Raw genomic sequence first — 15953 nt, 5'->3', positions numbered from 1 at the left:
CTGGCACGATCCCTCCTCAGTACATTGTAACCATCACAACACTGTAAGCTGTTGCTGATTTTGAGCGTGGCTCATGAAATACACTATTTCATCGATCTTACCTCGGAGTCCATTACAATTAAATTGCAAAAAGGATTCATTTCCAGGGATCAACGGCTGGTGTTAAGTACTGAGCGTGCGGCTGCCGTTGGGGGGACTGCGGGGAATCGCGTATTCTGATGACGACTACATACTCACTGGGGGCTGTGTTCACACAGCATGCAGCAACATAGTCGTAGTCACTTACGTGGACGAGTCCAGAACAACCCCTGAAATACACCCACAATTTGTGTGTGGCGGATGCGGAGGTGACAAACTGAGCACATCCATATTGGTCCTGGGTTTTCCTCCGTCCTAAGCATTCCGTGATATGCTGCTCCCAATTCAATACAAACGAGGTGAGGAGCAACTGCTTGCCGGAATACGGCTGATGTGTGGTTCTGGGTCAATCCGGTTTCGAATAAACCGCAATTTTGTTAAAAATTACAAGAGAAAGTAAATGATTTGGACTTTGATTTTGGAATTATTGGGATTAAAAGAATTTTCCTTCTACAGTCGAAAGTAAAGTTTCAATGAAAATTTTTGTATTGGTTACTGACAGGGATTATAACAGCTCCTGGTCTATTTGGATGAGATTGTGTCAAGTGCGTCATTGTTATTCTCTAAGAAGGTATTTGACATAGGTCAGTTGCGTCAAGATTCTTCAAGTCATGTCGCAGTTGTGCTGTTTTTATGCGACCACCACCATATGTTGATTTTGAGTGATTTATTCTGCAAATTAGGTTTTAATATTTTAATAAAAAAATAAAACACTGCTATTTTTGCAGAAGGTCGAGTAAAGGTCACGCAGAAACTGATTAAAATTTCTGAATTATTGATATTATGAAGCCGAATTTCATTTGAACCGAGAATTTTAATTCATGATAACAAGCTGGAGAACGTTGTTATTTGATAGAAGAATTCTAAATAAGCGAATTTAATGGGAGGAATAAATACGATAAGCAGAATTTTTATACATACATACATATGTATGTGTGTATAAATTCGAATTGAATATAAACAAGTCAATTTGTGGAAAAAAGCAACAACGTTTGACATAAAATGTCTATATTTTGAAAAAAAAACGGCATCGGATTTTGAAACGTCATCATAGGAGGGAAGTTCTTAAGATGAAGGGTATAATAATTTTGTCATTCAGTTTGTAACACATCGTAATATGCGTCGGAGGCCCCGTACTTAGCTGCCTTCATACAGAATGTATTTCAATAAGCCGAACTAAGAAAAGATCTCCAATCCTCTCTGCGGTGTTTTTTCCCATTCTGGAATATGGTGTTTCACTTGTTCGCTCCAACGAACATGCGGCCGTACTTATACTCCTTTTTAGCGGGTTCATCATTACTCCTTCCTATGACATGGCCTAGCCAATGAAATCGTTGTCTTACGATTCGTTCAACTATACTGATGTCGTTGAATAGTTGATACAGCTCGTTGTTCATACGACGTCGATATTCGCCGTCAACGTAGATTGGTCAGAAGATCTTTCGAAATTTTTTTTCTCGAAACACCAATCACGGCCTTATCTGCGCTCGAAAAAGCACTACCCATCATGGTGGACATCCGAACTCTCTAAACTGCGTAAACAGTCACGGAAAGCCTTCAACGACAGCTACCAAAGCGGATCCTGGCAACCACACAAGGATAAGCTAAAGGAGTACAAAAAAAGCAATCATGGATTGAATTTTGCGGATCGCTAGACAGCACAAAAGATGCTGCCAGACTAAGCAAAGTTATGGCAAAAGGGCACTCGAATCGCACATATATAAAGAGAAACATCTGCACATGGTCTGATAACTCAGCCGAATCTCTTGAAATTCTTCTTACGACGCACTTCCATGGCTGCTCTGATAGAACCAGCGAAGAGTAATCCAATACTAATATAGATATAAATAACACAGAAGTCTATAAGATAATAAGTCCGAGTAAAGTCACATGGGCTATAAACAGCTTCTCTCCCTACAAATCTCCGGGGCCAGATGGTATCATACCAAAAATGCTGCAAAGTACGGAGACCATAATAAACCCTTGGCTAGTGTACATTTACAGTAGATGCATATCCCTTAACTACGTTGCAGCGAGTTGGAGACAAGCCAAAGTTGTCTTCATATCCAAAGCAGGAAAGCGTAGTCATGAAAATACTAAAGACTTCAGACCCATAAGCCTTTCATCATTTCTACTTAAGACGCTCGAAAGACTCATCGACTTGCATATTCGAGAAAAGATGGACAACTCAAACAACATATCTTCCAGTCAACACGCTTATATAAAAGGACGATCGACAGATACAGCCCTGCACGAAGTCGTAAGGACTATCGAGAAATCTTTAGAACATAAACAATATACCTTGGCTGCTTTTCTGGATATAGAAGGCGCCGTCAATAATGTCAGTACCGCAGAAATAAAACAAGCTCTAGATAACTTCGGCGTGGAATCATTCATCGGTAGCTGGATTACAACCATGCAGCAAAGTAGAGTTATTACTGCCTCACTGGGAAACAATACGCTGTTAAAGCACGTAAAGAGAGGAACTCCTCAGAGAGGAGTTATATCGCCACTGCTTTGGCTCCTTGTCATTAATGAAGTCCTTATCAAACTTGACCATATGGGTGTTAAGGTGGCTGCTTATGCGGACGATGTGGTAATACTCGTCTCCGGTTTATTCCCGTCCGTGATAAGTGATATCATGAATGGGGTCCTGAAGTCACTAGATACTTGGGCTACAATCTGTGGCCTGGGTGTGAACCCAGGGAAAACTGAGATGGTGCTATTCACCACAAAGACCAAATATTCAATACCCAATCTACCACGACTAAAAGGTCAAGAAATGCCTCTACCTAGGCGTCATCCTAGATTCAAAGCTGTCATGGAAACGTAACATGGAACATTGTGCTCACAAAGCAACCGTTGCATACTACACATGTCGCAAAATGTTTGGGAGCCGTTGGGGCCTTAAACCTAAAATGGTGTTATGGATGTACACCTCAGATATGGTGCACTAGTATGGTGGCTAACAGTGGAAAAGAAAACTACACAGAAAAAACTACATAGTATACAAAGATTTGTCGGGGTGACAGTGGCAATTTGGACTTGTCCGGCTGAAGCCCTCAATATTATGATGCACATTCTGCCAATAGACATAAACATCAAAGCAATTGCAACATGTAATGCGGCAAGGCTGCGGCCTATAGGTATATGGAGCGATAGAGCCTACGGACATGCGTGCGTACTTCAGAAACTACCAAAAGAAATAGCAACTACTGCTGATTAATGCGCTCCTACAATGACATTCGATCAGCCTTTCGAAGTCAAATTTCCAAGCAGGAAAGAATGGAATAATGGATTACCACTGACAGGCCATGACATCAAGGTATACACAGATGGCTCCATCCATAAAGCTACCTGACGATTGCAGTGTTTTTCAGGCCATAAAGGAAGCTTGTATTATTCTCTTAAAAATCCACACACCAAACTCAATAGAATTTATGTCGACAGTCAAGCGGCGCTCCTTGCACTAAAGTATAACTCTAGCACACCAAAGCTAGTGAAAGATTGTAAAGAAGAACTTGCTAAACTAGGGCGTCTGGCAAGAATAACTCTCACCTGGATTCCAGGCCATAAGGGACTTGATGGGAATGAAAAAGTGGACAAACTAGCAGCAAAAATGAATAGCATCTTTTGGGGTCCACGCTCATATAAAATTCATCAATGAAGATGCTAAAAAGATGACATGCCAGATCACTTTCACTTATGATTGAATGGCATCTTTGGCATCGAACATTTTGCTGGGGGGGATCTCTTCAAATACTATCTATCATTGGCCGAGAGTAGATGGAACAAAACGGAAACATGCCGAATACCAAAATCTACATGGCCTCAATACAACGCCAAACGCACAAAGTTCCTAATCAGCCAAAATCGACGGAACCTGGCAAGACTTATTGCAGTGTTAACCGGTCACTGGGCTATTGGTAACCACGCAAAGCGCTTAAATATACCACACAACGACCACTGTCGCAGCTGCGGAGATAAAGAAGAGAAGGAAACTGTGGAGCACCTCTTCTGTTCCTGCCCTGCACTAATGCAACGACGACTTAAAGCTATAGGACGACCGTTCCTTCATAATATCGCCGAGATAGCCGAAGTAGGTCCGGGAGACCTTCTGCGATTTCTCAACTCATCAGGTTGGATTTAACTGCCAATTTAATACTACGAAATAACAATTCTTGAACGAGTGGTGTGGTTTTCAAAACGGTATTCCCTATATACTAATTGAAGCTATAAAGTATAGCCACCACGTAAACCAACCAACCAGCCTTATCTGTTTGCGCAAGTACACAAGCTTCGGAACTATACATTAACACGAACAGTATCAATGTTTTGCAAAGTGTTATTTTTGTTTGACGAGATGTGGCTTCATTTTTAAACTGTTTTCTTAGCCCAAAGTAGCATCTGTTGGACAACACTATTCTTCTTCGTATTTCACAACTGATGTTGTTTGTTTGGTTTAGGACTGTGCCGAGGTAGACGAAGTCTTTAACTACCACAGTTGTTGCAAAATATGTGGACGTATTACGCGTCAATGCCATCAACTTAGTTTTATCGCCGTTTACTGCCGGACCGACTTTAGCAGATTCCCTTTCAACTTTTGCATATACATATATCAGTTACTTTCTTTACCGATCGACCCATGATGTCAATGTCATCGGCATAAGCAAGTGACATATGGCTGTTTGTATATGTTGTTCCACACTTCTTTTGACCTTCACATCTCGTATAACCTTTTCCAACAGGATGTCGTCTCTTTGCCTGAAACCTCATTTGGTAATAAACTCTTCGTAGAGGTTCTTTCCTATTTTAACTGAGGACCGGGTATCAGTTAAAGTCGTCCTACAAAGCCGAATGAGCTTTGCGGGGATACCAAAATCAGACATGGCGTGGATTACCTTTGAACGTATAGGGCTGTCGCCAACATTCGTTGGGAGTTATTTCCAAAAAATCGCGGAAATAACGATATTTATTATTATTTCTATAATAATATTTCTTTGCATAATTTTGAAATTTATAATTATGAAAATTTTATAAATTTTAGAGTTGTACTAACTGACCCGGTTCCGCGTTTATGGCCCGTCGTTTCGGATTTCCGTGTAAACCTTAGTATTCTATCTACAATTTATGTATCTAATATTGATACCTCTAGATTTTCGAATCGAATTGACTATAAATCGGGTCCTCATGCAGTGGATTCTCCAGATGTAAAATAAAAAAATATTTTAATTTTAGCCTCCACCATAAGAGGGGGTTTTAATTGACTTTATGATTCTGTTTGTAACACATCGGAATATTCGTCGGAGGACCTATAAAGTAAAATATATATTCGTGATCAACATAAAAAATTAATCGATTTAACGATGTCCGTCTATCTGTTGAAGTGAAATAAGGCTCGTGATATTTAACATAGAGCTTTTTTTGTACCAAATTGTACAGTAGTTTATATTTATTATTCGTAGCAGGTTTGGTATTGAAAATTGGTTATATCAGTGCACATTTTAATATAGCCCCCATATAACTGACCGCCCGATTTTCGGTATTTTCAAAGTTTTAGCCGCATTTTCCTACCGAAATGACAATAATTTGGAGGCCTAAAACATTTCTGCAGAGAATTATCGGCATAGGTCCACGTTTTTATGGAGCAACCCTAAAACAATACCTCTCATACATTGAATATAAAGGAGTAACTCCCATAAATGAACCAGTAGGACAATTAGTCATAAATTTATGAGAGTTTATTAGCTCCCTACGGCAATCACAAAAAAGTCATAACCCTAAAGTCATAACCCTGGTTACGTGGGTTGATCCGTTCGAGAGTTATCGTGCGCTACAGCCAGACGGATTTGGAACGGATTTAGTTAACACATATTTGGTTTCTAAAACCATTATTTCGATGAGGCGCATTGTGATAGCATCAAAGTGTATATATTCTCGTTAGCCTAAAGGCTGAGGGTACAAATTGCAAAAGGGATTTGACATAGGTCAGTTGCGTCACCATTCCCATGTCGATCGCTGTTTTACTGTTATTCTGTGACCACATTCACTGACATGGAGTGTTTTATTCTGCCAATCTGCTTTTGACGCGAATTCATATAAAGAAAATACAGCGATTTCGCTGGAAGGTCGGGGAAAAGGTCGCAGAAACAGATTAAATTTTCTATGTGGCGAGCATTTAAATACATGATAACAACTTGGGGAATATACATATGTTGGTATCAAGTGTATTCTAAAAAAGAAAGCTGATTTAATTAAATTAATAGAGGATGACAAGCAACATTTTAAAGAAAATAAATTTCGAATGAATTTATCGGTCATATAGACAAGTCAATTAGGGGCAAACAAAAAGCAACAAAGTCTGAAATAACCAGATGTAATGTATATTATCTTAATACTTGTATACAATGAAGCTACGTGACGAGTGTGCGAGTGACGTCAGAGTAACAGAGTAACGTCCAGACGAAAACGCAGCAGCTAGAACCTTGAAATTTGATATGTAGGTTAAATGTTGGTGTGCAGGAGTGAGATACGGCTGGATTTTTGGGAATTTTGTACTGGAAGAGTGCGAAATTGACCAAAAGCTACTGAATGCTATACCATGCTTTATGGCGAACGAAAAAAGCTAGAATTCTGAAATTTGGATACGGCTGGCAACTTTGAATAAAATACTATAGGGTACAAAATTTCGTTGGTCAGTTCGAAAGTTATCGTGCGCACAAGCCTTCCAGCCAGCCAGGCAGATGTACGAACAGAGCTAAATCGATTCCAATAGATTTACTAACAACTTTAAACTTCCTGTTAAATGTCATCGACAGCGAAACATACATAAAACAAGTAAAAATGTGTCAGTCGGCTTTGTCGACAGATATATACCCTCAGCCAGTGTGAAGCGAAACTTTTACCTTCGGACTGATCGAATGTATTTAAGGTCTCTTCAGAATTTTGTGGCCCTATTTGGACATTTGAACTTGCCGACAAAAATGTGGATTAGGAATTAACTGCACTAAGACACAAAAATGTTGAACTCTTGTAGGGCATGTACCCTTAGGAGAGACCGATATGGGCCATATTAGAAGTTAAACTAAATTTTTATAAAATATTAGGAGATCCAAAGATTGGACCAAATTGGTTGCCCCATTCAAGTGATACCGTCCTAGCATTTTAGTGACATTTCTTAAATATTGGGGAGAAATACCGAATGTTGTGGACCGGTATTGCCCATGAAACTAAGTTTGGATATAATATGACGAAGACCAAATGTTGGACCAAATCGGTTGAACAGTTCGAGAGTTATCGTGCTCTCCGACCGCCACATATGGTGACATAGGGGTATTTTTACACCTTTCGGGCTGTTTTTCCAAGAAATATGGACTAGCCCCTGAAAAAACTTTTACCATCGTAATGGAGGTAGCGAATGCAAATCGCTTCAACAAAAATCAAAGTGATTCGAAAGCAGGTCTTAAAGTGAACTTATCCGAAATTTTGTGTGGGAGGTACCCGAAGGAGTGGGCCGATTGAGCCCTTATTGCAACCTTATCTAAGTCTGATAGAAATTTCACGATGTGCAAAGTGTGGACCAAATCGGTTACTCCCTTTAAGTGTTATCGTACCCACAAATTTTTCGAACATTTTGGAACTTTTGTGGGGGTGGTACCGGAAGGAGTGGACCGATATAGTTCATCTTCGAACTAAAACTAAGTTTGGACAAAATATTACGAAAGCCAAAATTTGAACCGAATCGGTTCTTCCGTTCGAGAGTTATCGTGCGCACCAGCCAGACAGGCAGACAGACGGACGGACGGACATTGCTAAATCAACTCCAAATTGTCTGAAACACATTTCGTCCAAACATACTTGGGGTCTAAAACCATTATTTCGATGAGGCAAATTTTTCCCGTATGAAAGTGTATATAGCCTTTCTAGCCTAAAGGCTGAGGGTATAAAAATGTTTATTAGGATTAGAGATCAAAAGTTTTGCGGAGGAGATACTAAAAGGAATGGATCTACATTGACCATTATGGAAGTGGATCTCCAGCCACTACATATGGTACCGTAGGGGGTTTTTACACACTTCGGTATGTTTGCTCAAGAAGTATGCACTTGCCCCTAAAAAAACGTTTACCATCGTAATTGAGGCAGCGAACGCAAGTTGCTTCAACAAAAATCAAAGTGAACCGAGAGCAGGTCTTAAAGTGAACTTATCCGAAATTTTGTGTGGGAGGTACCGGATAGAGTGGACAAATATAGTCCATACTTGAACCTGATCTATATCTAGTAGATATATTAGGATGTGTAAAGTATGGACCAATTCGGCCACACCCTTCAAGAGTTACCATATGAAAGAATTTTCCGAACATTTTTGAACTTTTGTGGGGGAGGTACCTGGAGGAGTGGACCGATATGGCTTATCTTCAAACTTAAACTATATTTGGACAAAATATTACTAAGGCCAAATGTTGGACCGAATCGGCAGATCCGTTCTAGAGTTATCTTGCGCTCCAACAACCTCACACGGTGTCACAGGGGTTTTTTGCAACTTCCAGGCTATTTTCTCAGGAAGTATGGACTTGCCCCTAATGAAACTTGTACCGTCGTTTGGAGGGTAGTGAATACAAGTTGCTAAAACAAAAATCAGAGCGATTCGAGATATGGCCCTAATCTGAACTTTTCCAAAATTTTGTGTGGGAGGTACCCGAAGGAATGGGCCGATTGAGTCTATATTGAAACATTATCTAAGTATGGTATACATTTTACGATGGGCGAAGTATGGACCAAATCGGTTACTCCCTTCAAGATTTATCGTGCGCACAAATTTTCCGAACATTTTCGAACTTTTGTGGGGGAGGTACCGGAAGGAGCGGACCGATATAGCCCATCTTCGAACTTAACTTTGGGCAAAATATTACGAAAGCCAAAATTTGAACCGAACCGGTTCATCCGTTCGAGGGTTATCGTGCGCTCCAGCCAGCCAGATAGACAGACAGACGGACGGACATTGCTCAATCGACTCCAAATTGTCTGAAACACATTTCGTCCAAACAGACTTGGGGTCTAAAACCATTATTTCGATGAGGCACATTTTGCCCTCCTTAGCATAAATGCTGAGGGTATAAAGACTGCGCGTATAGAAGTAGTGCCACCCAATTATGAACACAAGAGGTTGCCAACTAGCAAGTATTATGCATTTATGAACACACGGCATTGCTTACCACAAGACCTTACAATCTAAACTAAAAATAGATAACGGAGATAAGTCATACATTATGGGTGATAAAAATACATGCATACATTTTTGACCAAAATGGTTTTTATCTTGTCGAATGTAGAAGTAGTTCCATTATGCTTTTTTACCGAGAACATATAATATGTGCTTTGGTGCAGTATTCGTATGAAAACCCTAACGTAACGGAATTGTTAACTTTGTCATTCCGTTTTATAATAATAATGGCCCCTCTTACATATCGACACCTCCAAATAATAGTATGCTAAGTCTAAAAAGTGAGTTTTGCAGGACAAGCTCTAAAAGTTTGGAAATTTCTTTGACCTTCAGTACTATGTTAAGTAAATATTTGTTTATAACTTCTGTTCGGATTGTCCGATCATTACCAAATTTTGACAGAATTTAAGTTAAGGGACGTTAAATATAAAAATGTAAAGAACTTGAAAACATGCTAAGTCGACTTAGCATACTATTGTTTGGAGGCGTCGATATGTCCCAAATATATTTTGCAGCAAACATATATTTGTTTGCAAGCAATTCCAAACAAACATGTTATGTTTGGGTCCTGCACACAAATATATGTTTGGTTGCAAACAAATTATATGTTTGGATGCAAACAAATTATATGTTTGGCTGCGAACAAATTATATTTTGGCTGCAAACAAATACAAACCCAAAAGCCAGAAAAAAACACATGCACCAGTGGGCGCTTTCTGAGAGCAAGGGAGCGTAAATGTAAATGTGAAACACATTGTAATGTATGTTCACTTGCTATCAGCAAGCGCTCACTGGTTATTTCTACCATATATACACATTTATAAATGGTGGTGTTTTTTATTGAAGGGCATAGAAAATAAGCAACAAAGACATGTGTACATACAAAATTCCAAAGAAATATATAACACACTTTAATAAAAGGAAATGTGAACGAAATAACATATAAAATGTCGCACTTTTAAAAAGAAAAATTTCTATAGAAACAGCGTTGAACGTTTCTCCTTAGTTGTGAAATAAAACGCGTTTTCTTCAAAGTTGAAATCATCAGCGGCAAATCGGCATCTGGAATCAAATGATTATATAATGTAATAAATAGGTATATCCATATTTCAAATATACACTCCGGTTCATCTGAATAGAACCAGCCAAAATTTGTCTACAAATACCGTTATATCTGGCGATAGGAGAGGAATTGTAAATTATAATTTTGTGGACATGTAGAGTATATAGTAGCCGATATTTTCAATACCTAACATGTTTCACATATGCTTTATTACGGTACTTTTTACTCGCTTTATGAAAAAATGTCAAAATATTAGCATTTTTTAATGGTTCACCAGGATAGAACCACCCTAAGAATTTACACAAATCCTTTGTTAGATGTGGTAAACTTTAACAAAAAACTATTTATTATTATAAATAAATACCGTTAGTATTGATTGCCATCAAATATTGTGCAAAAATTTGTATTAGGGTCTTGAAATTTGATGAAAATCGAGGCTTAGAGCTCCAAAAAATATTTTTATGAAGAAATCGGTAGAAATAATGTATAAAGTCAAAGTTTTATACTTAATTATGTTCAAAATTTTCTATACTACAATAAAATCACGAAAAAGTCACAAACATTGATAGGTTTATGAGTCCGAAACAGAGGAAATATGGTAAATATAACTCAAATTTCTACCTTTCCAATCCAAAAATTGATATTTTATCTCAGGAAAGTAAATGCAAATCGATGGGCTCCACCCAGTTTCGTTGGCTGTGACCATCTACAGGTCAAAAAAAAAAAAAAATAAAGAAAATCCCACCGCCGAACGCTTCATGTCAACATCAAGGGCTTTGATTTAGAAGATATCGCATGACCAGGAAAGCACAGAAACATAGGCGCTATTTTTTGTGTAATAGCGGATCAGAAATATTATTTCTGTACTTTTACTATGAAAAAATAATTTTCAAAAATTCACGTTTTAAATAAATAATTTTCAAAAATCCACGTTTTAAAAAATAATTTAAAGAAAATAGTCTTTTTTAAATCTACGTTTTGAAAATATATATGTAAATTTTTTTGAAAAACCTACGTTTTGTAAAAGTATTTTTTTAGAAAAATCTACGTTTTAAAAAAATAATTTAAAAAGCTATATTTTGAATTAATAATTTTTTAAAAAAATCTACTTTTTCAAAAAAATCACATTTAAAAAATAGTTGTTAAAAATCAACGTTTTGAAAAAATAATTTTTAAATAAATCCAAGTTTTGAACAAATAAATTTTTAAAAAATCCAAGTTTTGAAAAAATAATTTAAAAATTCAAGTTTTGAAAAAAAATTAAAAAACACATTTTGAAAAAACATTTCTTTTTTAAAAAATCCACGTTTTTAAAAAATAATTTTTAAAAAATAATTAAAAAAAAAACATGTTGAAAAAATAGTTTTTAAAAATCCACTTTTTTAAAGAAAAATTTTAAAATTTACATTTAAAAAAAATAATTTTGAAAATGAAACGTTTTAAGAAATCTAAGTTTTATAAAAATATATTCTTTAAAAATCCACGTTTTGAAAAAATCCAAATTTTGAAAAAATGTTTTTTTAAAATCCTCATTTTGAAAAAATGGTTTTTTAAAATCCTCATTTTGAAAAAAAGGTTTTTTAAAATCCTCATTTTGAAAAAATTGTTTTTAAAAATCCACGTTTTGAAATAATAGTTTTTGAAAATCCACATTTTGAAACAATAGTTTTTAAAAATCCACAGTTTGAAAAAATAGTTTTTAAAAATCCACGTTTTGAACAAATAATTTTAAAAATACTCGGTTTTTAAAAAATTCATTTAAAAAACTCACGTTTTTGAAAATTAAGGTTTTGAAAAAATGAGTTTTTAAAAATCCACCTTTAAAAAAAAGAGTTTTAAAAAATCCATGTTTTGAAAAAAGAGTTTTAAAAATCCACGTTTTGAAAAAAAGTGTTTTAAAAAATTCACGTGTTGAAAAAAGTTAAAATCCACGTTTTGAGTTTTTCTTTTTTTTGTGAAATCCGCGTTTTGAAAATGTGAGTTTTAAAAATTACCCGTTTTGAAAAAATTTAAAATCAACGTTTTGAATTTTTCTTTCTTTTTTTTAATCCACGTTTTGAAGTTTTCTTTTTTTTAAATCCAAGTTTTGAAAAATATTTTTTTTTGAAATCCACGTTTAATTTCTTTTTAAATCAACGCTTTAAAGAAAATTCTTTTAAAATCCACGATTTAAAAAAATATTTTTTTTTTAAATTCATGCCTTGAAAAATATTATTAAAATCCACGTTTTAAAAAAATAATTTTTTTAAAATCCACGTTTAAAAAAAAATATTTTTTTAAAATTCACGTTTCCAAAATGTTTTTTTTAAATCCCCGTTTAAATTTTTTTTTAAATTCACGTTTTCTAAAAGTTTTTTTTTAAAATCCACGCTGTGAAAAAAAATTTAAAAAATCCACGTTTTGAAAACATATTATTTTTAAAACCCACGTTTTGAAAACAAAAATATATTTATTTAAAAATACGTATTGAAAGGGGTTTATTAAAAACCCCACGTTTTGGAAAACAATTTTTTTAAAAAAATGTTTTTTTTAAAAATCCACGTTTAAAAAAATAATTTTTTTTTTTTGAAAAAATAAGTTTTTAAAAATTAAGGTTTCGAAAAAATTAGTTTTAAAAAATCCACGTTTTGCAAAAATGAGTTTTAAAAACTTACGTTTTGAAAAAAATAAAATCCACGTTTTGATTTTGTTTTTGAAATACACGTTTTGATTTTTTTTGTTTAAATTCACGTTTTCTAAAAGTTTTTTTAAAATCCACGTTAAAATAAATCATTTTTTAAAATCCACGCTGTGAAAAAAATTTAAAAAATCCACGTTTTTAAAACATATTTTTTTTTAAAACCACGTTTTAAAAAACATTTTTTTTTTTAAATCCCCGTTTTCAAAAATATATTTTTTTAAATCCACGTTAAAAAACATTTTTTTTTAAAATCCTCCTTTTCAAAAATATATTTTTTTAAATCCACGTTAAAAAACATACGTTTTGAAGTAATTTTTTGTTAAAAAATTCACGTTTGGAAAAAAAAATATTTTTTTAAAGAACGTTTTGAAAAGGGTTTTATTAAAAACCCCACGTGTTGAAAAAATATTTTTTAAAAAATGCACGTTTTGAAACAATTAATTTTAAAAATCCACGTTTTGCAAGAATTAATTTTAAAAATCCACGTTTTGAAAGAATTAATTTTAAAAATCCACGTTTTGAAACAATTAATTTTAAAAATCCAGGTTTTGAAACAATTAATTTTAAAAATCCACGTTTTGAAAAATAATTTTTAAAAATCCACGCTTTGGAAAAATAGTAGTAGTTCTTGTTAAATATTTGTTTATGCAGTCATAACCTGAGGGTATACAGCGGTCGGCAAAGTCCACTGATAGTTGTTTTTTCATTGAAATTACTCCACTCTGGACTTTCACAAACATAGACACGTTTTTATAGATTACAACAATAACTCCAAATTAGAAACTGTCTACAGAACTGTAGAGAGATTGATAAGATGCGGTATATACAATTTCTCTCTTCATTGTTGTTAGGTTGTTTAGTTTGTTTTTTTTTACCAAAAAAAAATTAAAAACAAAAAAATTTTTAATCGATTTGCACACAAAAATTAATTGTTTCAGTCATCGTTTAATTCCCGCGCCACAATAATGTCAACGGAATTATTACTCTTCCTCGCTGCGTGCGCGTTTCTTTTGGTCTATTTATATAAATTCAATTTTTCATATTGGAGAAAATACAAAAATGTGCCCAGTGTTCGGGGTCAAATACTTTCTATGAATTTAAAGGATATTCTGGGATTAAAAACTAATTTTGGTTTAAATTTAAGAGCAATCTACGAAGATCCAAAATTTACCGATGCACCTGTTGTGGGTATTTATGGTCTGTATAAACCAAGCCTATTGATACGAGAGCCGGAGCTCATCAAGTCCATACTGATAAAGGATTTTGATCGTTTTTGTAATCGTGTTGCAAAACCGGATCCACACACCGATGCGGTGGCAGCCAATAATGTATTCTTTAGTGACTACAAGTTGTGGAAAGAAACGCGTAAGAATTTTTCACCCATGTTTTCAAGTGGCAAATTGCGCAGCATGTTTCCACAGATATTGGCAGTGGGAGATAATATGACACAGCATCTAATGAAGCAGGGCGATGTTTGTTGTGTGGAGGTGAAGGATTTACTGGCCCGTTACACCACCGATGTGATTGGCACAATAATATTAGGTTTCTCCTCGAATGCTTTGGAAAATCCCACTGAACAAATGAACATTGAGACCCGTAAATTGGGTACATTCGACTTGCGAAGAGCTTTACACATGCTGCTGATTTTCTTTGCCCCCAAATTGGCGAAATATTTTGGAGCCAGAGTGTTTGATAAAGATGCAGTTGCCTTCGTTAAAGGCTCCATGAGGCATATTATCAAGGACAGAGAAGAGAGGGGTGTCACACGCAACGATTTAACAGGTATTGCCATGAAACTAAAACAGCAATTGCCAAGCAATGATCCCAAACAAGTTAATCAATTCATGGAACTGATGGGCTCTCAGGCGGTAATATTTTTGGTAGCCGGCTATGAAACATCGGCCACCACAATGTCATTTGGTCTCTTCGAATTGGCCAAACATCCGGAAATTCAAGAGAAATTAAGAAAGGAAATTGCCCAAGCTTTTAAAGATGCCGAGGGAGGGGAGCTGTCTTATGAGGCGTTCAATGAAATGGAATATTTGGATATGGTGGTTAATGAGACTATGCGAATGTATCCAGCTTTTCCAGTACTTGAACGGGAATATGTCAAGGGAGAAGGTACAACAGAACCTTATTCATTGTTACCATATTGTGATTATAACCTACCGGATGGTATGCCTATCTACCTTACGTTATTTGGTCTACATTATGACCCCAAGGTAATTCTATTCTCATTATTCCTATGTATTAAATAATTATTTCTTTGTTTTTTTGTTTTAGTACTGGTCTAATCCCACCCAGTTTGATCCAGAACGATTTTCGCCGGAAAATAAACATACAATAAACCCCATGGCTTTTTTGCCATTTGGAAATGGTCCTCACAGTTGTGTGGCTAATCGTATGGGTCGCATCCAAACCAAATGTGGTATAATGCATGCCCTTAAGAATCATTATGTACGAGTATGTGATCGCACAAAGCTGCAACTGGACTATGATCCAAGGGCGTTTATTTTGCAGCTGAAAGGTGGTATGCATTTGGAATTTGTCCGAGATAATATGTGTGAAAATTTAAAAGTGGAATAAATCGAATTTTAATGGTCTAAATTTGGTTTTATTTAAATAAGAAATAAAAAACGCGTTAAATTCGGTCGAGTTGTATTGAAACAAAATAGAAAAATTAGAAAATATTCTCCACATGATACTGGACATTGCTGTAGGCGTCCGCAGATTCCGTAGAAGAAAATATGAACAATGAAAATAGTCCACTGAAATGAAGATAATGAATGCTTGCCCAATCAAAGTGCTATCACATGACTCGGCATATTTTCATAAACACAAAAACTTAATCT

The 15953-nt window shown here is 35.4% G+C and overlaps 1 protein-coding gene across 1 annotated transcript in view; it reads left to right on the top strand.

Moving 5' to 3' along the window:
• Positions 1 to 15687, top strand: part of LOC141386636 (cytochrome P450 6g1-like) — a 29446-nt gene extending 13759 nt beyond the window's left edge. The window contains exons 4-5 of the mRNA XM_073955551.1: positions 14246 to 15323; positions 15385 to 15687. Of these exons, the coding sequence (XP_073811652.1) occupies positions 14246 to 15323; positions 15385 to 15687 (1381 nt within the window). The remainder of the gene's footprint in view (positions 1 to 14245; positions 15324 to 15384) is intronic.
• The last annotated feature ends 266 nt before the right edge of the window (positions 15688 to 15953 follow it).

This window comes from Musca autumnalis, unplaced genomic scaffold (assembly GCF_047663935.1).
Source record: "Musca autumnalis isolate F117 unplaced genomic scaffold, ASM4766393v1 scaffold_5, whole genome shotgun sequence".
Classification (NCBI taxonomy): domain Eukaryota; kingdom Metazoa; phylum Arthropoda; class Insecta; order Diptera; family Muscidae; genus Musca; species Musca autumnalis.
The sequence above is the reverse complement of the archived record's forward strand: the minus strand, read 5'-3'. Positions and strand labels throughout refer to the sequence as shown.